The 24,119-nt window shown below is 56.8% G+C and overlaps 2 protein-coding genes across 2 annotated transcripts in view; one reads left to right on the top strand and one right to left on the bottom strand.

Annotated features, from left to right (window-relative positions):
• On the top strand, window positions 1-20,226 carry LOC104477845 (LIM homeobox transcription factor 1-alpha). The gene is made up of 8 exons (XM_086769044.1): window positions 1-58; window positions 2,502-2,688; window positions 17,236-17,468; window positions 17,920-18,077; window positions 18,168-18,245; window positions 18,826-18,958; window positions 19,316-19,474; window positions 19,908-20,226. The coding sequence occupies exons 1-8, from the start codon at window positions 1-3 to the stop codon at window positions 20,060-20,062; spliced, it is 1,161 nt and encodes a 386-aa protein (XP_086625170.1). The 3' UTR covers window positions 20,063-20,226.
• The window catches only part of CHCHD5 (coiled-coil-helix-coiled-coil-helix domain containing 5), a 19,465-nt gene continuing 4,070 nt past the window's right edge, over window positions 8,725-24,119 (bottom strand). Inside the window, exons 4-7 of the transcript XR_015261288.1 lie at window positions 18,147-18,307; window positions 10,105-10,304; window positions 9,923-10,004; window positions 8,725-9,007 (exon numbers count right to left, since the gene is read on the bottom strand). The gene's annotated coding sequence lies outside the window, so the exon portion shown is untranslated. The remainder of the gene's footprint in view (window positions 9,008-9,922; window positions 10,005-10,104; window positions 10,305-18,146; window positions 18,308-24,119) is intronic.

The raw sequence follows: 24,119 nt of genomic DNA on the forward strand, positions 1-24,119 counted from the left end.
ATGAAGACGGAAGAGGCTCCATCCTGCTTGCAGCGGGCGACGCCGGTCCTGGGCTTCGGTGAGTTCCCCACTCACTGGGAACTGGGGAGACCCTCAGCCCCCCACCACCCGGGGCTCCCTGCCCCATCCTCGTCCTCCCCCAGCCTCTTCCGGGGGTCCCGACGCGGCCGTAAGTTGGAACGGGACCCACCGGCCTTTCCCGTCTTCTCCCGACCCCCCGATCCCATCTGCCACCGGCGGCGTTCCCCACTCCTCCTTCCCGAGCCGGGATTCTGGGGGTGACCCCGTCGCTGCAGCCTGCCGTTGCGGGTGGCCGATTTCCAGGCAGCCCGAGGCACCGCCGGGCGTTGGCACGCTCCGAAATCCGGTCTCGCAACCCCACGGCGGCCGCGGCTCGGCTGGGCAGAGGCAAAGCCCAAGGTGCGGAGCCTGGGAGGGACGAGGACACCACGAGCATCCGTCCCCCGTCGGGCCCGGCCTCCTGGATAAACCCCTGCGGAATCTCGCCTTACCCCCGCGCCGATTTTAGGGGCCAGGCTGCGGTAGCGTGGCCCTCGCCCACCCCAGCCGCGGGTGACACCCAAATTTTAAATCACAGCCGAGACATCTGCCCACGGGACCCCAGGGTGGGGGGCTCCCGGGCCACGGGAGGGCCTGGATGCAGCGGGGGGGGTTAATTTTTTATAATACTGGGACGGGGCACCCGGGAGCTGCCTCCCCTCCGCGTCCTGGGCTCGTCGCGTCGCGTCCCCCCCCGTCCCTTTCTCGGCGAGCCGCACCACGGAGGGCTGCGATCGCTGCTCCTTCGTGCGTCTGCGGGTTCCAGCTCTTGCCTGATGTCCTCAGGGCAGCGCAGAGTAGAATCTCCTCCGCTTTCAGTTCTGCCTTTTCCTCCCAGGCTGGCTGCGGGGGGATTCAGGCGAGCCGAGAGTTTTCCGGGGATTTTTCCCATCCCCTCTTCCCCCCAGCGCTCGGGATCGCTCGCTCGTCTCCCGTTAGGTTACGGCATCGCCGTGCTCGTGGTCTTGTACCAAGCGAAACTCGAGCGGGAATTATCGCCAGGCAGGAAGCTCGGGCTGCATCCCGAGGCACGAGCCGGGCAGGATTCTGCTGCTTCCCACCGCCCCAAATCCCAGGCATCCTCCGAGAGAGGGATAAACCTCCCCGGGCTGCAGTTCTGTGTCTCTCCCTTTTAGTCTGATCCCACGTTTCCCAGAGCTCCCTCGCCATTTAACCGTCTGCTCCCAGACTAATTTCCTATCAGGATTCTTGTTTTTCCCCTGAAATCAAAGAGGAATTATTTGGGGATGTCAGTCCCGGATGCCTCAAACCCGCTGGAGGTTTGGCCGGTGCTGCCGTGACACGCAGTCCATGGGGGTCAGAACCAAGAAAGGTGAAAATGTTTGACTCCAGAAGTGAATCCGGGAGGGCAAAGCGGGAAGGGGAGGCTCGCCATGGGACCTCCATCAGCGGAGGAGGGCGGCCAGGTGTAAGGTTTTCCTCCCAGAGCCCGGGAGAGCAGACGTGCAGGGCTGGGAAGGTCCCTGCCTGTGCCTGGAGAAGCAGAAAATCTCATTCCGCCGGAGATGCTGCTGCGTCCGGGGCTCCTCCGCGTCTCCCAGCCTCATGCTCTCCGCCGGAACGCGCCTCTGGCCTTTTGCTGCCACTGCTTTGGCTCCTCGCCCTGGGACAGCGCCCAAATTAGAGCTGGGCTTCGCGTTCCCCCTCGACCCCGGGCTCCCTCGGACCGCGGCTGGCTTTGTCAAACAACCTTCATCCGCGGGCCGCCACCATCCTCCCAGCCCAGCGAGGGGGCTTGGGCTGGCGTCACCCCAGGGTCTGCGCGACGCTTTACGGACAAAAGCACGGAGCAGCTGGCGCGGACGGAGACGCGGGCTGGCGGAACCCGAGGAGCCGGGCAGGGCGGGGGCTGTGGGCGTGGGAGGGGGCGCCGCCGCCGGGCTCAGCCCGCACCCCGCGTCCGGCGCAGTGGACGGCGGATTTATCGCTCGCTCCTTTACCTTGAAGTTATCGTGCCGAAGCCTTTGAAGCGCAGCCATAGATTTATGTGTTGATAACACCGAGGGGGGGAAAGATCCCGAGGCTCTGGGGCATTTTTAAAGCAGCTTTCGGTACCAAATCTGGGGGGAACGGGACAAAATTCAGACGCAGGTCTGTCCTCTGACCTAGCCGAGGCTTCCCGCGAGCTCCGCACCCGCAGCGCCCTGTCGGGACGCACAAACCCTCGCCCTCGTTGCCCCTTCTCCGCGTGCCCTGCGATTTGCACCGTGCCAGAGCCGTGGCTTTGGGGTTCACCAGCACATGGCTTAAAAAAAAAAAAGAAAAAAAGGGCAAAAAATAACAGTGGATGGTGGGAAGGAGTTATGTGAGGCTAAGCATCCCCCTTGCCCCAAAAGGCAGACGCCGCGGCTGCGGGACGTGATTTCTGTCCCTCAGCGAAGGGAAACCCCTCCTCACGCCGCCTTTTCCCCGCTGCCCAGGTTCGGAGCCCAAGATGCGGGAGGTGTGCGCCGGCTGCGACGCCCCCATCTCCGACCGCTTTCTCCTGCGCGTCAATGAGCGCTCCTGGCACGAGGGCTGCGTGAAATGCACCGTCTGCCTGCAGCCGCTCGCCGGGACCTGCTACTGCCGCAACCGGCAGCTCTACTGCAAGCACGACTACGAGAAGTAAGTGCTCTCCGTTTTTTTCGCTCCCCTCTCAGCTCCGTTTCGGCTGCGCGGGGAGGCCGGGCGGGTTGGGAAGGGGCACGGCAGCGTGGGCGTCACGTAGGCTGGTGGGGAGCGGGTGAGAGGATGAGGAGCGCAGGGGTGTCCTGCCAGGCCTTCAGCGTTGATCTGACGTGGCGACGAGGCGGGGATGAGGAGGGAGAAGGGATGAGCTGGCCGCTGAAGGGGCGGAAAGGACGCGCTGTGGGTTGTCGGGACAGTTTCTCTAGAAATGAGGGATGGCCAGGGCCGCGCAGGAGATGACAGCACCCAGCTCCGTGTCCCGTCCTCCTGGGACAGCACAGCCAACCCCAGGAGCTTTGCTTTGCGGCGAAGGTCCCGCTGATGGGGCGACGGACGGATCGGGCGAGGACGGCGGCGGGCGCGCCGTCCCCCAACCGCTGCGCTGCGAGCTGCTGGCAAGCCCCGCGTGCTTCTGCTCCGGGGCGCCCGCTTTTTGGGGCGAGGGAGCCCTCGGCCGTGGTTGTGCCGCATGGCCGGGGTGGCCGGGGTCTGCTCCGCTCAGGAGCCGGGGTCTGCTCAGGAGGGCCGCCGCCACCAAATCCTTAGGATAAAACAGGAACAGAACAGAACGGGATGGAACAGCATGGAATGGGATGGAATGAATGGGATAGAATAGAAAAAATAGAAATTAATAGAAAGAACAGAATAGAAATTAGATTATAATAGAATAGAACAGATAGAAGTAGAATAGAAAAGAAATTAGAGTAGACTAGACCAGAATAGAATAGAAAAAGTAGAAATTAATAGAAATAATAGAATATAAATTAATAGAATGGAATAGAAATAATAGAATACTTCAGTTGGGAAGGATCTACAACAACCACCTAGTCCAACTGCATTTTCTGGGCCTTCCAGGGCCGCTGCGCTCCTCTGCTCGTTGTGTTCATTGTAACTGTGCTGATGAAACGAGGCGTCCGAGTGTCAGCGGCTCCGGAGGGCGCTGGGCAGAGGGAAGCGGCCTGGGGAGCTGGGAGGGGCTGGGGCGTTCTGTACTGGGTTGTGGTGGTGGGACTGGGAAGGAGACATCCCTAAAACGAACGCGCAGCCAGATGGAAAATCCCATTCCTCTGCCACTGCCTGGCTCCCTTGCCACCGGTGGAGCCCATCACCCTGCCTCCCTCTGAGGACCCTTCACGCCCCCCTGAACGTGAGCGGTTTCCTTCCCAAGGGGCACCGGCAAGCGCAGGGAGCGTTTGTGCACCCCATTTTTTGCAGCCTGGCAGTGTTTTTGCAGCAGAGCAGCACCTAGAAACAAGCCTGGGAGGACAGGGAAAGGGGCTCCCCTCCTCGGACAGCCCGTGTCCCCGGCCCTGCCCTCCCCTGGGCGCCACCACGAGCCCCAGGTGGCATCTTTTGGGGGGGTGGGGGGGTGATGTGGTGTAACAAGGCGTTCGTTTCCCCTGAGGCTCTGGGAGCTCCGAGCCACAGCGGTGGGAGCCCATCCGCCGGCCGCCTTCAGCACCTCGGGAACTCCAGATAGGGTGGAGGAGCCCGAGGGGAGCGCGGGATCTGCTCCTCCGAGCGAGGCGTTGAGCGCTGAGCCAGCACCGCAGCCTCCCGCCCGGGTGCCCCGAGCGAGCGGCGTCGCTCCACAGAGCCAGGGCAGGGTCGGTCCTGCCGGAGGTTCTCGCTCGGCACGGCACGGGGCGCTTTGATCAAAAAACCACGGAGCCGCTTCCACGCTGGCTGCAGGCTCCGTCCACCTCGCAACAGGGCAGGGGGTGGCCGGAAGGCAGGGACGGCTCCGAAGCTGCCGCCTTTCCCTTTGCCTCTGGCAAGAAGCTGAATAACCACAGCGACGCTCTGGCAAACTTCACGTACGGCGGGAAAGGCTGCGAGCGCCTCCCTCCCGGGGAGCTCCTCGGAGCTCGGCAGCTCCCTGCTTCCCACACGCTGCCTCCCGGCTCGTCTTTCCCGTGCCGGGACGTCCACCGAAATATCTGGGAGGGGGCTGGCACGGTGCTGCTGTCTTGGACCTCCAAGCCCGTGGCTGGTGGTGACCTCCCGCGGCTGGCGCCGCTGGGTACAGCTGCGTCGTCGCAGGCATCCAAGGATGCCGGGAAGATGCTCCATCAATTCCCCGAAGTTTGGCAGCATCCTAACGCTCCAATCTTATCTTCCCTGCGCTTCAGAAGAGGGAGCGCAGCCTCCTCCCAGCCACTGACGCAAGCGCTTGGCAGCGATGGGAATGGTAATAAAAATACCAGGGCTTGCCCGCTTGCCCAGGGTGGCTGGGAGAGGCAGGGACAAGGAGCCGGGCAGGCACGGCCACCGCTTGGCGTGGAAACGGAGGGCGGGCGGCGTGAGCCCGGCGAAATCCACCCCACCCCGGCGAGGGGTCTCGGGGTGCTTTGAAGCAGAGGTGGAGCCGCGCGAGGTCTCGGCTTTGGCTGCCGGGCAGGTGGACAGGAGCCGGGTGCTGGCGGGGGTTTGACCACCAGAGTGACCGGAGAGACCTCAGCCTCCAACGCTGCTCCCTTGCTGTTGATTTTTGGGCAGGACGGTGCGGCCACGCAGTTTCCCCAGCACCGTGCTGCGTTCGGCTGCAGCGCAGGGCTGCAGACCCCGGCTGTGCTCTGCTCCATCCCGCTCCCGCGCTCCGAAGTCTCTCGGCCCGTTCCAAAAACACCCCATAGGGTCTCCAGCTCCTGACGTGCTTTGGTGCTCCAGGCGCTTTCGAAGGCACCTTTTCGCTTCCAACATGGGAATTTCCAGGGAGGTGAACTCTCAGTCCTCCTGTTGGGAAATCTCATCCCCCAGGGTATTCGTTCTTGGCCTTGACTTCCCAAAGTCCGTGTTTTTTGGCCGGCGATGAATCCCAGACCGCAGAATCCAGCGTCGCCCCGGGCTCGCAGCGCGGTGACCTGGAGGGGAGACCCATCTGGCATCTATCCCCCCTCATGTGAAACCGCGCAAGGAGAGGAAAACGCTTTAATGGCGAGATAAGCCGGCAGCTGCAGCTGAACGTGGGGGAAGGAACGGGCTGTGGGGCTGGAGATGAGATGTTAAGCCCGAAGATGGATGTTGTTCTGCAGTCCCTATCGCATAAAACCATGATCTGAAGGCTTTTGTGAAGCTCTCCTCTTCCCCTCTCGCCTGGGGCCCAGCCAGCTCTCCCGCGCTTCGCACAGGCACCTGCCCTGTAAATCCAGCTCCGGGCAGCTCGCGTAAACGCAACGGCTCGGGAGGAGGAGGAGGGGAGGAAGGAAAAACACTCCCGGACGATGATGGAGTGGCTGCAACGGCCGGGTCCCGGGCGCCTTGTTTACTTTGAAGTTTGTTTTGTGGGATGACAGGCGATGCGGGGGCTGCTGGGGAGCTGTCAGGAGGGATCTGAACCGCGGCCTCGCGCTGGCAGCCGTCCCCCTCTCCTCCACACTCTCCTCTTGCCCATGTGGAGATGATTTGCTCGTCCTCTGTAGAGATACGGGGTGAACTCGGCTCGAACCTGACTCGCAGCTTCTCCATCGCCGAGCAGCTGCCGGCACGTGACCGGCACAGCTGAGCGCAGACCAAGTCCGCCGAACGCCGTCCTGAATCGCTGTGGTTTCTCCGTCCGGCTGGAGAAGCGAGCGGTTTGATGGTCCCAGCCATCGGCTCTGCCTCCATCCCTTTTCGAGCCCCCTCCGAGCCGTTCTCACCCTCGCCGTGTGCGATGCACAGAACCTAGCCAAGACAATATTGGTCGCACCAGGGTTCCGAAAGCCCGTGAAAGGGCGGCTGAGATTTGGGGAGATCCTTCCGACCCACGAGCAGCTCACTTGCCTTTTGAAACCCACCACAGACACCCTCAGCCGCCCCCGCGAGTCGAGCGGGGATGTGCGGAGAGTAGAGGTGGGAAACTGGGGCTCCCAGACCACAACGTTTGGTGCACGGCTGCCAAACCAGAATGTTGGTACCCTGGGCTGACACCCAGCAGTTGGGATCTGGAACCGTTTTTGCCGGGTTTTGGGCTGTGCAGGGTAGGAAAAGCCCAGCAGAGAGGTGAGCGGCGCCCGCTGAACGAACGGAGTTGCCTGAGAAATGGGAAATCGGAGCTGAATTTTTACATCGAGCAGAGCGAGCAGGTTAAGGATCCGGGCTCGGGTGAAGGCTGGGATGCGGAGGGGACTGGAAGCCTCTTGTGCACCCAGGGAAGCAGCGCTGTGAGGCCGAGGAGCTGGCGGCGGCCGTTGTCCTCCCTGCTGAAGGAGCAGGGACTCTCTTTGCCCAAATATCGAGGACTGACCCGAACCGAGCGCCTTGGCAGCTCTTCCGAGCACGCCGGTTAATGTTTAACGCCACGCGGGAGGGCTCCCTTCCCAGCAAAGCTCCCGGGTCGGAGAAGCCGGGACAGGAGTCAGACAAGAGCAAACCCTGTTGCATTCCAGAAGCAGGAGCCAGGGCCTAAAAATGATGAAATTGGTGTTGAAATCAGAAGGATTTGGGTGTTTGTTTCCCTTGCGGTGGGATTTTTTTGTTGTTTTTAAGTATAAAAGCTTCTCCTCCCTTTGCCACGTTTGGGCCGTTTGGTTACAGCCGGTTCCGAAATTAGAGCCCTTCCTAGGCACGAGAGTGTTAAAAAGCGGTGCTTGGGATGTATTTATAACGCAAAAAACAGAGGCTCGAGGGCAACAGAGTGCCAAAAGGTGACAGAGTGCAAGAGCTGATGATGGCTACTGTTTTTTAAAAGAGGCTTCTGGTCGCCTGTCCGGCCTGGCTTTACCGAGCGCCGCCGTTGCCGACCGCGACGAGCGTCCTGATCCTCTCGCTCTGAAAGCAGCAGGCGGGGATCCGTCCCTCCCGCCCCGCTCGGCCGCGGGCAGCTTCTCACGGGGGTCCTCTCCAAGCCACGTCTTCTCCTGGCCCTCCCTCTCCGTCGGGTAACGAAAAGCGACAGTGCTCTGAGAAGTGGGCAGATAAACGAGATAACGAGGACCCTCGACAAGGCGGTGACGGATGGAGCCCGCCCGCCCGGCTGCCGGAGCCCGCGGGTACCGGGACCAGCGCAACGGGCGACGAGGGGCCAAAGGAGGGGGAAGGAAACGGCCTGCAGCCCCCCGACAGTGCCCGTAAGCCGGGTGCGTTCTTCTCGCCACTCCTCTGAGGAGCACCCACCCACAGCCGTTATTGTGAGACGCTTTGCTCCTCCAAAACGTTCCGTGGCGGGGAGGTCACCCCAGCCATCTCTGCTCCGCTGTGGTGAGGACCGGCAGGACCTCGGCGCAGCAGAAATGGGGCAGCTTGGACCTGGGCAGGATTTTTTGGAGAGCCCCGGTGGGTTTGCAGCCGTAGGTCTGCGGGACACGGCCGAACCGCTGCAGCAGAGCGGGACCAGCTCCCCAAAGCCTCCTCAAGCAACCCCATCGGAAAACCTCGTGCCTTCTCCCCATCCCAAACGTTCCCTCCTTCCTTGTCGGGTGGGTGCTGGAGCCCCGGCTCCCCCCGGGAGCGAAGCCCGTCTGATGATTAATGACGTTAATTACACGAAGCCGTTCCTACCCCGCTTCTCACTGTTCCCTGGCATCGGTTTGTTCTCAGGGCCCAGGAAATTAAACACCGACTCCGCAATCACTGCGAAATGAAAGAAATATGCAGATGCGCCTTGAGCGTGATTAGGAACCCAGCCGCCACGTGCTGTCTGCTCCCCGTTGCCGTTGGATTGTTTTCCTAACGGGGGGAACACGTGGGGGAGGAAGAACTTTTTTTTTGGTGTGAAGCACATTATTTTTCTACTTTAATTAAATGTAGTTTACTTTGATAGATATTCTTTCTCTTTTGGGCTGGTTTTTTCCTCCCATGGTGTCCCATGGCTTTGAGTCTCTCCTGGACTCCACGTCGCCGACGTTCATGCTGTTACGGAGCAGAGTTTTCCCAACCGCCCAGCCCCTGGAGCCCTGTGACCGTAGGCTGATATCAGCTTGTAAAAATAATTCACTTTCTCTTCTGATGTGGAAAAAAAAGGAGAATATGAACCCAAAAAGACTCAGATACCAAAGTAAATAACTATAATTCAAGGTATATTGAGGATGCTACCCCACGGCACCCGGGTTTGGGGATGTGGACACGGCCCAGCGGGCAGGCAGCCTCCGAGCAGCACAGCGCTTGTCAGCCTGCTCGTCAGGGCTGAGCTCATTAACGTGGCGCTGACAGACGTGCCACAGCTCTCACCTTCCCTCACCGTCTTGCTCGCAGAGCTCCTCGAGCGAGCTCTAGGGCTGGCCACGGTCTGCTGGGCTGGGGAACCACGGAATCAACGGCCTGGGCTGGAGGGGACCTGCAAAGGAGGAGGGAAGTTTGCTCCCTTGACTTTCCCGGCATCAGCTCCTAACGCAGGAAGGGCGCTGGCGCGCAGACGGATGGTTTGGAAGGCGCCGAAGGGTTGGAGGTTGGCCCACGCTGCTGCCTCTGGGCGCAGCATCTCCCTCCACCCGGACCCAGGGACCAGCAGAGGGCAGCCGCGATGGCCAAGGTGCCAGGAACGAACCCCCGAGAGCCAACTTCTGCAGCGCCAAGGGCTGCAGCACTGGAAAAAGCAGGCAGGCGGGCGGGCAGGAGCTGTTTCCGTCCAGCACCAGCATCCTGACGGGCTAAAGCGAGCCCTGAACTGTTAATGCTCTAAGAAACTGGTTTTCTTCCAGACTGGGGGATACCTGGAGCGTGGGAACGGGAGCCCAGCCCCTGCTCTTCTCTCAGGGGTTGAGAGAGGATGCCCTGAAGCCATCAGCGGTTCAGAGGATGCCCTGAAGCCATCAGTGGTTTAGAGAGGATGCCCTAGAAGGTATTCACAGGCACTCGGTCTCAGCAAAGACCTCGCGCTAACGTGGAGAGCCCTTGGCTGGCGTGACGGGTCGCAGGGATGTAAGGACAGGAGATGTGCTACTGTCACTGCATTACCACACTGCTTTTATTACCAAATTTGTCTAGCACTGCAAGTCGAGCACTCACGATCTCCCGCCCAGCTCCCTCATCCTCTCCGTCCTTGTTTGAGAGGTCTGTGTGAAGCCAGTCGCTAAGGAAACGAGCTGGCGATGCTGACTGCGTGCTGTCGGTCCTGCACACGGGATCCCCCGACCCGTCCTCCCGGTCTGCGAGGGGCTAAGTTGCTCTTTCTCCCTTCTTTCTCCCAAGGTGTCTTCCTACCTTCTGCTTCCCAGCTCTCCCTCTCTTTCCCTCTGCTCTTTCTGCTCACCAGCTGTCTCTGGAGTCCCAGTAGCTCCACACCTCCTGTGCTGCTAACGTGCTGCTGGAGAACGTGGCTCCCTCTCTCCTAGCTGTTACACAAATTGAATTACGAGCCAGATCCATAATCTGCTTCCAGCTTTCATCTCCCCCTCCCCCTTAATGCAGTTAAGCTTAAATGTGGTTAATTACGGTTTATCCTAACTATCTCGGTGGCAGCTTCACACATCTTCGACTGCTCGCAGCGTTTTTTCCGTTACTGGGGTCTTGCCGTGGTCACACCAGAGCCAGCCAGCCTCGTGCGGAGAAGCACCGTCCCAAATCCCTCTCCCGATCCTTGGATGTGGTTTCTCCAGTGCCAGGAGAAAGGTGAGGCTAGAAGGAAGCTTGGCCTGTAAAAAACCACCAAAGATGCACGAGTTTAATTAGCAGTACGCTTTTACCCAGTAAAGCCACCACGCTGCTTTGGATCGCGGTCCGCCCGCGTCCACCTTTGTGGGCGAGGAGACTCCACGCCGCCGTTCGGGACCTGGTCCCTGAGGCCGTGCCTTGCTTTTTTATTCTGTTCTTTTCTTTCTCCTCACCACTTTTAACTCCTCTTCTCTTTATCCCATCACAAATCCGGCCGGTCTGTACGTGGAGATCGCCCCCACTCTTAAGTCAGCCAGGTTCTCGAGTGTGTTGCCATTACATGACAGCTTAACAGCTTCCATCGTTTAAAAAATCTCCTTAGGGTTTTCAACTCTGGGCTGTGGTTAACTGGTACCTGCCCCCTAAGAGCACCCACAGAGAGGGACTCAGCAGCTGCGTTAGCTTGGCGTGCTCTCTGCAGAGATCGCTCATCAAGGCAACTTAACACTCTTTTTTTTTCCCTGAGGTTGCTGTTCGCAGTTCACCTTTCCTCTTCTCAATCCTTAACACAGGCCCACGGCTTGTTGGCTGGAATACCGCCCTGGCCACCTCTCTGGTGTTTTGTAGGAGCATTTTAACTCTTTCCAAAACGGCCCTTGCTTTAAAGGACTTCAAAGGAGGGTTTATTCGCAGCCCTTGCTGGGGTGCTCTGCTATTCCTAACCCAGACACAGAGAGGATATGCCCAGAGCTCCCCAAAAGGTCTAGGGGACCACAGTTCCCAATTCCCAAATGCCCCTCTCCAGCTGGTCACCTGCCCAGCGCAGCCCCAGCGCACAGAGCTCCGACAGCCGTCGGAGGTGCCGGAGGCATTTTGCCAGGAAAGCCGGCTCCCGTCGCCGCGTTAGGGTGGGATGGAGCTGAACGGCATTCCCGGCGGCAGGCAGCAGCCCTGCCCAGCCACGCCGCCCCGTTCCTGTTGCGTCCCCTCCGCCACTGCGCGCCCGCTTCCTCCGTGAAAACAGAGAGCGGGGGGAGAGAGCGCAGGCTTTAATTTAAATCCCATCTCCCAAGCTTGTTCTTCTCTCAATCAATATTGCTTTTTACATCATATCTAATCTCTTCTTTTTCCCCTCTCCAAAGTAAAATTTAATTAAATAATTCTAATGAATGTTTAATGATGTTCTTTTGTCATTATTAAATCTGTAATAAAAGTGTCTGCAGCCCTTCTGCCTCCCTCCCCCTCGCTTCCCCGTTAATGCCCCCGCTGCCAGCCCTCCCTCTCCCGCGCGCGCACCGGCCCGCTGTCTCCCCTTTTCCCTGCCTTCCCCCCTCTCGCCGCGACAACGCCGGCATTCAGACCTGCAAACAGGAAATGAGAAAGGGAGAAACAGGATATTGAGTTGGGATACTATCTGGACGGGTAATATCACCCCTAGCTACTACGCGGAGGAAGCCTTCTCCTGCCAGGCATACTAATGGAGGCGCAGCGGCTTCCCGGAGCTGCGCAATAAGGCCGGGCGAAATCAATAGGAATTGATAACTCCCGACTTTAAACCCGTGGACCTGCAGCGAGCTTTTTGTTCGCGCCTTGTTGAGTGGAGAGGAAGAGAAGGGAGCGGACAGCTCCCTTCTCAGGGGACGGCAGCCAGGTGCTGTCTCGGGGATGCGGGACCGGGAACGTTGTCTTTTCTCGGAGAGGTGGAATCTCCGTAGAGCTGCGGTTCCCCTTTCTCTAACCAGCTCCGTCAGAGCTCAGTGTGGAGGAAAAAACAGCTTGAGTCCAAAAGCAGGGCAACCCGCCCAGGCGCCGCACCAGCTCCCTGCGCTTGGAACAGAAAATAATTTCAAAAAGAAGAGGGGCAAGCCGTTCCCTGGGCAGGCAGAGCTGGCTTCAGGCAGGACGCACCTCCTCTACCCTGCGCTGGCAGGAGGCTTTGCTCTGATGTTCCTGACAGCGTGCAGAGTATCCTGCAAAAAGCACCGAGAGCTTCTGAATCACAGCGGGAACTTTGCGGGGGCAAAGAGAACGAAACGCCGTGCCTGCACACCGCAGCTCTGCGCGTCCTGCGGTCGGCTGCGCCCGTCCCCACTCAGCTCAGGGCAGGACTGAAATATTCAAAAAGCATTTTGAGTATAAAGAGCATAAAAGCTGGAGCCTGATTCGCAGCCCAGTGCAGGTCCGTAGAGATTCAACAGCTGAATCTCACCTTCCTGCGGCTCAGAGACAGCCCAGCGTGGGATTAACGCAGAGCAGGGACACGGGGTGTTAGCGGCTCGGAGTGAAGGGCAGGAGGGAATACGTGCTGCTGCCACCCCTCTGCGCTGGGTGTCTTTGGAAGGAGTCTGCTCGTTTTCCTCCTCGGAAGCAGTGGCTAACGGTGGCTCCCGTCGAGTCGCAACACCTGGCACGGTCCTGCCGTGCTCCTTGCGTCGCTGCAGAAGCCCCCTGCCCGGGGGACGGGGGGTTTGGGAAGGGTCACACGCTGCGAGCCGCAAAGCAAGCACCTGTGAGCGCGGAGACAGGTAAAATCCATTTTTGGGACCCATTTTCCCCAGCGCTGAGCTCTGTCTGCAGCGAGCGGCTGGGGAGTGTGAAGGGGGGCGGCCTGGGGGGGTCCGTGCCTGCGAAAGCACCCAGCCCCCCTGTCCGGCTGTGCTTTAGCCAGCAGCACCATCCCTCCCACCTCTCCTTCACCTGACAGAGACCCCCCCACACCATCCCTCCCCGGCAGCGCTCGGAGAAAAGCGTGTGGGGGGGAAACACCAAAACCCTCCATTTTTTTGTTAGCGTTCGGCAGTGATATGACAGGCACCCGATGAATTCTGGGAGATTTTAATAAAGAAGACAGGCCTGTGAAATTTAATAAAAGAGTTCATCAGATTATATGGTGATGGCTGCGTGCCACCGTGCTGGCAGCAATATCCTCGCAGCGGGGGGGTTAACCCCTTGAGGGACACAGCGCCCGCGCCGTATTAAATCTTCCAGTAGCGTTTCACTCGTGTCACTTTAATATTTATGACTCCCTGGCTTGGGGAACCTCTTTGGTGGTGTTTTGCTCTTCTGTTTTGCTCGTGGTTTAGGTTTTCGGCAGCGGTACTGGTTGTGTTTTTTTTTCCGCGGCAGTTTTCATCGCTGACAGGAACAGAACCAAGCGCGGGGAGCAGAGCCTGGAACGCCTCTTGCCGTACAGGTGGACGCCAAGGGTGTTCACGGGGTCTGGTCAAGCAGGACCACTCTTAGGAGACACAGAGTTTTTTTGGGTACTTTCTATAACCAACATTAAATGCTGCTTGTGACGCTAGGTGTAAAACCCTGGGGAGATCTCTGCTGCGTGCTTCGTCCCCAAATCCTTCTGTTTTACACAAAGGCGGTGCTGCCCTTATCCCTGTAAGCAATATTTCCAGCGATGGATGGAGAAGGTTGGGTCATTCCATCTCTTCATGTAACCCACAGAGAGCTTTGGAGGGAAGGGAGAGCAAAGGTAACCACTGCCTCCAAATTACTCCTCTCTCTCACCCAAACCTTCCTGGAAGAAGCCAGAAATGGAGCAGAAGGAATTTTTTTCCCCTGGTGCGACTCCGTCTCACTGAACTGGGGGAAATGGCTGTGGCAGCTGGGAATGAAAGAGCAAACTGTGCTGCCGCTGCCTCCTCGTTCCTCTCATGTGTCCCCTTCCCCATCCCTCGCCCCCTGGCCAAAATCTGCACAGGGGCTTGCCAAGTTCCACCTCAATATTTCAGACAGCTACAATGGGTTTTGCAGCTCGGTGCTAAGTAAACAGACCTTGCCTAAGCCTGGACTGCTTCATTTTGACTAAACCCTCACTAAATAAGCCAGTTCCATGCAGCACAGGCCTCCCAGCTGATTCCTTGCTTCATTAACACCTTTTAATCCCATCGTGTGCCCCCCAAATTACCCCTTCCAGGCCTCAGCCAGCGTTGTCTCTGCGCCGTGGCAGGGCAGAGAGGTTCTCCAAGAACTCGCTGCTCAGCTCATGGGGAGAGCTGGGAGCGGGGCTGCTGTTTCTCCTCCTGAGCCGTGACAGGGGTGCTCTGCAAGGATTAACGGAGAGTTGGGCGTTGGGGTGTTTTACCAGGACTAAAGGCTGAGAAATTAAGTCCATGAAACGTCCAAAAGGATGGAGAAAGATCTCCAGGCTCCTCAGCTGGGTGCTAAATGTGGTCGCTTTGCTGCGATTCCTCTTCCTGCTGCTCCACACTTTGAAACTTTCCTCAGCTTCTCAGGGGGAAGGTAATTACGTGCTGGGCTCTCCCCAGCTATTTCATTATTAAAAGAAAAGCAAACTGCTAATGGTAAAAAAGAGACAGCGAAGGTGTAGAGAGGCTGAGGGAATCAAGCACTGGAATTGTTTTTCGCAGAGGATGTAACTCTCCCAACGATCCCAACAACGCCTCCAGGATGCTGTTGGGATCAGGTCTTCATCAAGCTTCAAAATGTTGGGCACGGCTTTATTGTCCGGACATAACAAGAGAAATAGAGTTGGGATTTTCAGGGCATTGCCGCCCGTGCTCCTGCCAGCCACGTGGCCCTAAAGCTGGCCTCAAATACCTCCTGGCAGGAGGAGCGCGGGCAGCCGGTGAATTTGGCCTCCAGCCCAGCATCAAAGCTCTCGCTGAGACACTACGCACCTTCATCCTTGCCGGGGCGGCACGTGCTGTCTCCGAGTTGGCTGGCGGCACAGAGGTGCTTGCCCTCTATCAGGCAAAAAGCCGCCGCCCTCGCAATTCCCAGAGATGTTCCTGCTTCCAGCCCATCTGCCTTCCTGCTGCCGACACTTTTTCCCTCAAGGTGAGCAATCCTCCAGCAGGAAAATAAAATTCTATCGTTGGCCGAGGTAATTAACTTGAGGTAAGGTGGTGAGAAGGATGTGGGATAGGTACCCGTGCGCTTGCCCTTGCCTCTGCTTGCTGGATGGTTTGTGAATGTTCCCAGGAACAAAAGTTGATAGCCTTGCCACATGTCCCGTATGGAGACGGTGAACAGCAATCACGTTCAGACGGGATTTTGAGGAAACAAGAGCGTTGAGTAAGGACACAGGGAGACTTGGTCAACACAGAAGTGGAGGCACGTGGACCGTGACGCTCGGGCAGCGTAAGGGTCTTTCCAGAAGAAGTGGAATGTGGTTGTTGGAGGCTCCTCTTCTCCAGGAGCACGCAGAGATCTCACCCGTGTCACTGCTGCTCCTAAATGAACTTTTCATTAGGAGCCTGCGAACGTGCCCACTTTTCAGGCTGTCCCTCCACGCAGTTTCTGCAGGCAGCTGCTTTTGGACATCACGGAGCCGCGTCCACGGCACAGCCTCCCAAGCCTCCGGGTAACCCGCTGCCGGCAGCGGAGATGTATTTTGTTCCTATGGCAACCCAAACAATATTACCTTGACTTAAACGGATTCAGGCAATATTAAAACCAGCCTCTTTAGGAATTCCTGGTGTTGGAGGGGCTGAGAATTTTAATTTTGTGTAATGCGAGCTGACACCATGTTTATGAGCTGCTTGCTGAATGTTTTCTTCAATTAGTACAAAGCAGAGCGGATTTGTTTTCGGGGCTTAGCTGGGAGACGGGAGGGTGCGGGCCTCGCGATGCCCAAAGCGTTATTGAGTTACGCGGCGGGAACAGCGCTTCCCTCACCTGGTAGCTGCAAAAAAAAGGCCTTTTTGTGGAAATCTGGCACACGGCAGCATCCTTAACTGCGGCTTGCTAACTGCCCCATCCCAGCGGCAGCGGTGGGAGGCGGCTCGGGGTCCTGCAGGTGAACAGGTTTCCCTTCCCACCTGTTTCCAAGTTTCCTTCTTCCGCTCCGTCCCTCTGGACAGCAGCTGTTTGACGGATAAAGGACGGAAACCTGGAAAGAAAAGTTTGATTACCTACAAGTGGCAGAACTAGTGATAAGTGGGTCTCAAGAAGATAAAGGGTCTTTTTAATTCTTCTTAGCTTTTCACTTCTGCTGTACCAGAAGGGTGCTGGTGTGAGGAAAGCGTCAGATTTGGACTCAGCCCAGATTTGGACCGGGATTGTGCTTGCAAGACGCTCCCAGTTTGCTCCCAGTGAGAGGTGGTCAAAAGGCTGCTCCTTACTCCCAGCTTTTTCCACTCAAACTCGATTATTATTTCTCAAGTGTGATTTACGGAAAGACAAAGAGGAAAGAGGGAGAGAAAAAGAGACAGGGAGGGAGAGAGGAACATGTACGCAAACAGACCCGCACAAAGGAGAGCGAAATCCCACACCATTCCAGTTGGAATGTCCCAGCCGCGTCAGCCGAAAGCCACCGCACAAATCCACGGTGGTATTTGGAAGAGATGAGCCCACCCCTGTAAGCCTCTTCATCCTGCTCCGCAGAGTTTGCCAGGAGGATTAACCCAGTCTTGTTCTCAATCCCAGTTTATGAGTTCCCTGCTGGTGGGGAAGATCCTGTGTGTTTAAACAACAGCCTAATTAATCCCTATTTTATTACTTTCTCTTGTCAAGTGGCTAAATAGAAGCTGTCAGCCGGCAGCCACCACCGCTCACATTTGTTTAGATCCCAAATTACTTCATCAGAACCATCTGCTCGGTACACGGGGCGCTCAGCAGTTGTTTATTTCTCTCTCCGGACACGCTGTGGGGCACAAAGAGCCTCCCCCGTGGGATTCCCGGTGTAAGGCTCCTCCAGGCCCCGGGGACGGTCCTGGAGGGCTCCGTAAAGTCCTCTCACCAGGAGCAACCGAACAAAGCCAGGCAGAGGACGAGGGGGCGCAGACCTCTGTCCTGTGGGCCAGGCAGGTTCATGTTCGTCCCTGGTACCACGTAAGGTCAGAAAGCCCCCCAAACACACTTGGGATGAAGGCTTCTTGCTGGGATGTGCTAGCACATCTCCAAACATCCACCTCCTCCTTCCCTTGGCTTCCTGAGCCCCAGCCCAGGCCCGATCTTCCCTGCCCAAGCACCTAACCACCAGAACCTTCTTTGCAGGCTGTTCCAGACCAAGTGCAGCAGCTGCTTGAAGGCGATCGCCCCTTCCGAGCTCATCATGCGGGTGCTGGAGAACGTCTACCATGTTCACTGCTTCTACTGCTGCGAGTGCGAGCGGCGCCTGCAGCGGGGTGACGAGTTCGTGCTCAAAGAGGGACAGCTGCTGTGCCGCAGCGACTACGAGAAGGAGAAGGAGATGCTGAGCGCTATCAGCCCGGCACCCACTGAGTCCGGTGAGGGGCTGAGGCTGGAGCGGTGCTGAGGGTGGGGAACCAGGGTGAACTTTGTAGAGGGCAGGTACCGCCTGGTCCTTGATCAACTACAGGGAAGGCTTCAGAGGGAGGAGATGTAGGTGGGTGGAGGCTGTAGCATTTTTTCCCCTTAGTGACAGGCAGCCAAGGGGGTACCAGGCTGCTGGTCAACTTGGATGATCTGGAGAGGTTTGGGTGGGCTGCTCTGAGAATGGATGACGTGGGGCCAGAGCGGCCCATCAGCTCTGCCTCTGAACTGACAGTGTTCCCCAGAGCCGCAGCTCAGTCCACGAGCTTTGCTGGCTTTGTTTTGCGCTCCTGCTCCTCACTGCACCTTGGAAGGAGCAAAACCCTGGCAAGTTTTTCTGAATCTGGGAGACGACCCAGAAAGGCCACTCTCTGCTGAATGACCACTTCCAATCTTCCATTGCAGTGAAAAGCGAGGACGAAGATGGCAGCCACTCGCACGGCAAAGGCGGCGAGGAGAGCAAAGACCACAAGCGCTCCAAGCGCCCGCGCACCATCCTTACCACACAGCAGCGTCGGGCGTTCAAGGCCTCCTTCGAGGTTTCCTCAAAGCCTTGCAGAAAGGTATGAGGAGGCCACCCAGCACAGCTGCTGGCTTGGATCCTTTTAGGTGCAACTTAAGTTCTGACTCACCTCTCCGGGTTTTGTGGGCAGGTCAGAGAGACGCTGGCAGCCGAGACAGGCTTGACTGTGCGGGTGGTACAGGTCTGGTTCCAGAACCAAAGAGCCAAGGTGAGTGACGGTTCCCGCACCACAGCACGGTCCTGCGTACCTGCGGGACATCACGCACGCTCCTGCAATGAAAAGGAGATGTACAACAGCTTAGAAGGAGAGAAAATGGTTAGGAGAACACAAGAACACCTAGGCAGGACGATCCACGGGTCCGCCTCATCCTACAACCCGTGTCTAGTAGTAGCAAAAGTTTAAAGAGAAATTTAAAAAATGATTAATTATAAATGTTTGCAGGGCTTAACATTTTTCACGTTTTTTTAAATTATTATTACTCTTTTTCTATTTGCTTTTTCTCCATCACTACAGAAAGACTAGAGGGATTTCTCACTTCTTTCTTCTAGAAGTTGAAACATTTCTGATTGTGCAGAATTTACAGGGTAAAACCAGAAAACACGTGGCTTTGAAAACCTTACTGTGTAGTAAAACAAAGTCCTGTGCTTTTCAAACTGCAAACGGCACCTCCCACAAAGATAACGGAGCCTTTTCCGTCCGTCCCGTGCCTCATGCACGTGTGGAACGCAGCCCGCTCCCCTCCTCTCTCAGCCAGAACCTCCAATCTAGGCTCTCCGTCTCCTTGCAGATGAAGAAGATCGCTCGCAGGCAACAGCAGCAGCAGCAGCAACAGCAGGAGCAAGACCAGCTGGGCAACCCTCGCTTAGGGACCGGGAGAGGGACCGGTCGCAACAGCAGGCAGAGCAACGAGGACAGCGAAGGTGAGGAGCCGCCGCGCGTGGTGACAGCTCTGGGGGCCGCAGGCTGGGACGGAGGGGATCGACTCGAGGTGTCTGAGAGAGAACGTGTGCAGGAAGAGATCAGCAAAACGCACACGGGTTGTAACTGAACGGGTGTGCAGCTGGGGGTGACGGGAAGCTGGAATAACTGGGGAATGTTCAGCAGCTCGTGGGTTCTCGTGACGCAGCACGTATCTCCTTGTTTGGAGAAGGCAGTGGGTTTTTCCCTGTTGCACGTACGCACGGAGCCTCGGACCGCGCAGTGTTGGCCCGGGGTTAGACCATCAAATCTTGCTGCGCACCCTCTGCTTCAACCCACCCCACTGGTTGTGTCTTTAGACGGCGCAAGCGTCCACGGCCTGGACGGGCTGATGGTCCCCTACCCCAGGATCCCCCAGCAGCAGCTGCTGCCCCTGGACCAGAACGGCTACAGCGCAGACTTGTACAGACAAGGGCTGACGCCGCCCCAGCTGCCCGGAGACCATCTGCACCCCTACGGTAGGAGAACGGCGTGGAGACCGTCCTGCCTCTGCAGCGAAGCTGCACGTAGCGGTCCAAGCCGTGAAGTCAGCTCTGCTGTGACTGCTGCCGGCAAAGCTGGCAGCACTGAGCGCTCCACAGGACCTGGACTACGTCCCGAGCCTCTCTCAGGAGTTTGGTGAGGGCAGAGCCTCAGACTGAGCTCTGCTAGGGGCCAGGGAACGAGGCTGGGGGCTTCCCTCTGTCCGACGTGAAATATTTGGGTGAGGGAGGAAAGAGTTATCCCTAAGCTGGTCCTGTGTGCGGGGCTCACCTCGTACCAGCCCTGCTGACCGTTGCTGCAGTGAAACACGGCCCTGCTGTCCCCCTTTCTCTGTGCCGCTGCTCCCCACGGGATACGGGACACGCTCATGCCGCAGTCACACCGATTTCCTTTTCCTTCCTCTTCTAGACTCAGAAGGAGTTTTTCACGACATGGACAGTGACAGCATCAGCCACCTGGGAGACTGCCTGCTGTCAACGGCCGAAGCCAACCTCCTCCAAGCCCGCGTGGGCAACCCCATCGACCGACTCTACTCCATGCAGAGCTCGTACTTCACGTCCTGACCATAGAAAAGCTCCCGGCTCTTCACGAGTATCTCGGGTGGATGCTGCTTCAAATTCAGAATGAGGATGAGGGAGAAGAAGCAAGACTGAGACCTTCAGAGACATTCCCTGAGCACTGCACAACGGAGGAGGCGACGAGGCCCGCCACACGTATAAGCACTAATCCACAGAGACCTTTCGCAGCCTGAAGGACTTTGGATCGCCTCTCTCCTTCTTTCTAGCCACGAGTAGATCGATGGTATGGTGTTGTTTAGCTGTAACTTTAGCAGTTTGTCCAGTGTTTAAGCTTTTGAGCATTATGTCCTGCAAACAAAGACTGGCCAAGCTCACCAGAGCTGCCCCGAGAAGCAGGAGGTGCCCTTCCCACAAGGGCTCGGTTTATTTAAGCCCTGGTTGCAGCTGAGCTGCTTGCTGTGCTGCTCTGCCTCCTTTCCTCATCCAGACGCAGCCTCCATGCTGTTAATTTTCAACAGCAAAATGCAAGGTCCTGAGGCACCTCTAAAGGATGCCACTGCCGCTTCAGAGGTTTTCTATGTGGTGGTCAATCAGTCGGACCAGGACAGGTTTTTTAACATTTGACACTTCAGAAACAGACAGTTGTTTGGTCCCTGCTTGGAACGGCGATGCTTGGAGATCTGCTTCAAGAAACAACCGCGTATTTACCCACTGTCGCGTTCAAGGATGCCGAGAGAAGTGTCACACATCCACAGTGAGTTCTCTACGGCCTTCGCGTCTGTCTGTCTGTCTCTAAAGCTGCAGGTCTGCTCCCTGGATGGACAGAACAGAGACTTCCTCTCAGAAAATCACAGCTGCTAGCCACACGAATTTCTGCACGTTTCTTTTTTACAACAGCAAAGCGAAATGCTTTTACTCTAAAAATATTCCTGCTAGAAAGCCCCTCCTCTGCAGGTCTGCCCAGAGCAGGATTCCCCACCCTGACTGCGCTCTCAGTTCACTGGAGGCATCTCGCACCTCGCTTCCCACCACCGGCGCTGAGGGAAAGGAACGGGATTGCGTTCCCCTACAACGCCTCCCTGCCAAGCCACTGAACTCCCAGAGGCTGCGGTTGGTTTTCACTTCAAGGGCAACCACCATCAGGACTTGGCCAGGAGAAGAGCACGTCTCTGCTGTGGATGGAAAGGAACAACCCATTTTCTCTGCCCACCGTCATGCCACGAGGCAGGCGAGTTACGAGAAGCAGGTGGGCACTAACACGTGCACCCAGAAAAAGGGCGAGAAAGAGAGAGCAGAGGATGGACTCTGAATTATTATCAAAGGGAAAGTCTTTATTCTCCTGCCCAGGACCCAGGTCTCAGGAAGGACAGCCGGTATTCCTAGAAAGGTCAGGTTTTCCCAGGAGCCTGCCTGAAGAACACGGTCCTCCAGAGCTGACCTTCCCGTGTCTGTTTGAACTGAACAACTGTCAGACAACTGCAAAAGGAAACGATGACTTATTTTTAAATCTTGGATCTCTGGAGTTGTGAGCCTGCAACCCGAGAGCCTGGCTGCCCGATGTTTCTGTAGGTGCTGTTTCACTTCTGAGCGTCCACGGGCTCATCAGCCTGATTTTAAAGGTGTGCGGCCTCTTAAATGAAAAGGAAAAGCAAAGATGAATGTTTGTTGTCTGCAGTTGTGGAGGAAGATTCCCAGGAACGACACAATCCTGGCTTTAGGGATAAAAGGAGATGCAGTCCTAATGCATTTTGCCTTTTTTCAGGACTTTTTCACCTTCTCTACTACTTACAGAGAACTGACGTAACGAATGACGTGTAACAGAGCCGCAGCCCCTGCAAAGATCACTCTGCCGTCGCCTCCCCTTCAATAAAGCTGTGTGAACATCAGGCGTGCTGACGCGCAGTCACTTCCCGTTGTGGCTGCAGCGCCAGGTTGTGGCTGGATCCTCTCTGCTCTCAGCACCAAACTGCGTCTCTCCCAAGAGGGCAGCCCTGTACGTAGTTCACAGACACTTTGGCATTTCTTTTCGGGAGGGAAGGGGGAGCCTTTTGCAGAAACAGCTATTTATGGCATGCGTGTTCCCAGACAGACAAGCTGCTGCCGTTGGTTGACTTCCACCTTTGTGGCGTGGTCACCCACCCCCAAGGAACGAAACAGAGAAACTCCTCAAGCTGTGTGTTACGTTTAGAGGCTCTTGCACTAGAGACGGTCTCAGTTTAGATGAAGTTTTAAGAGAATGTTCAGTGAACTATGTGCAAATTGATGTTTCTCCCACATACCAGAGCCAGCTTCGCCCGTTGAGACCCCTCCCTTTCTTCCTTGTGACCCCGTGCTGTGATGTGCCAATGTTTTTTTCGCATGTACATTTGAAAATAAAAAAAAAACAAAACCCAAAAAGCAAATTGTAAGTTGAAATCTGAAGCGTGCCCCAGTGCAGTCAAACTGCACGCACGGGCAGTCAGCTGGCTCCCTGCGGTCCCACCGAGGCTGGGGGTCCTCGGGAGGACGGCCCGTCCGTTCCCTTTCCCAGGAACGAGGCGTCCTGGAGCAAAGGAGCAACTGGTGCTGGCGGCTCTTCATCCCTTAACGGGGGCAGCAAACCCCGCAGCGGGAGCCGGTTAGTTGCAAGAGGAACTAGAATCCCAACGTGAATACATAAATGGGTGAGCTACTACGCAGAGTGATGTTAGACGTGGCGCTGCTGATGCAGAGGGGTCTGCTGGTGACCAGGGAGTTCCAGTCACTGCTGAGATTCCACCTGTTAGGCTGCAGGTGCTCTCCAGTTCGGAGTCCTGATTCTGCCTGAAAGGAGCAGAAATCAGAAAGGTGGACACCAGCACACAGCTGTCAGAGCCTGGAAAGCTCGCAGGCTTGCCAAGCCAGTCCTGCTGCTCCTCTTACCACAGGACAGAGCTGCGTTGAGCACCAACAGCCAGGCATCAGAGCTCAGAGCCTGCAGGTGATCTGCTCCCAACCACGTCTGGCAGCTGGAGGTCTTCCTGCGGTGACGGGAGGCTTGGGGAGACAGCAACAGGGAGCACCAAGTGGGAAGAGGCAGAAGTAGTTTCGTGTAGGAATGCAGGAGGGACCTGCCCCTTTGGCAGCGCAGGGGTATCAACATGCATCCCAAAGCTCCTCTGCACATCCGTGAATTAACTCTCACGGCCACCGTAGGACGTGGGGAAAGCGAACGTGAGGGGAAATTGCAGAAAGAGGCCAAGCTCGCTCCGCAGCAGAGTAAAGAACAGAATCATGTGCACCTTGGGCAACACCCACGCCCGCTGGCTTTCCCTTTTCGCTCTGCCAGAACAATTGCAGGGAGGCGCAGGTCCTTGGCTGGGACAGGCCAACGCATTTGCTGAGAAAGAGGGTTTGGGAATGGCCTCTGCTCTCTGAAATGCCCAGGTGCGTTTCTCTCCTGTCTTCGCAGACAGGAGAATAAAGGTGAATAAAAGCGAGTCCAGGTGACAGACTGACCACAAGACGAAAAACGCTCCCCTCCGCCCACACCATTTCCCTTGTGCTCGCAAGTGACTCAAGAAAATCACCTGGAGGAGAGCCAAGCCAAGCAAGCGTGTGTGTGAAAGGAATGCGGCTCCGCACAGCTCTCTGCCCTCGACAGTCGCCCGTTTCAGACCCGGGCCTGCCAGCAGCACTAAATCTCTCCCGGTGACTGCAAACACCAAAGGAACACGCTGATTTATGGTTCCTTTAAGTAAGAGAAGCAGAGTGTAAAACGAGAGTATTTTCTGGATGAAAAATTAAAGCGATGTTTCAGTTAGTTCCTCATTCTAGGATCATGTGTAATTTACCTTATTGGTTTTAAGGTTCCACTTGAAAGGAAAAGTGACATCAGCAGGAGCTGAAGCAGCAGGCTGAAAAAAAGTCCTGACACACTTAACTTCACATTCTGAGATCTAAACCAAGAAGAAATGGAGGGAAAACAAAGCGGAGAATTAACTAACCTAATGATCCTTGGCTTTCTCTTAGTCAAGGACCTTAGAACTCCTTCCATGCATTAATTAATTATCCCTCATTACTCCCCAGCCCAGTAGGTGTTACTTATTTCAGAGATTAGTAAACAGACATAGAACATGTTAGG

The sequence above is a fragment of the Chlamydotis macqueenii genome, chromosome 30 (assembly GCF_036417535.1).
Source record: "Chlamydotis macqueenii isolate bChlMac1 chromosome 30, bChlMac1.mat, whole genome shotgun sequence".
In the NCBI taxonomy this organism is placed as follows: Eukaryota; Metazoa; Chordata; class Aves; order Otidiformes; family Otididae; genus Chlamydotis; species Chlamydotis macqueenii.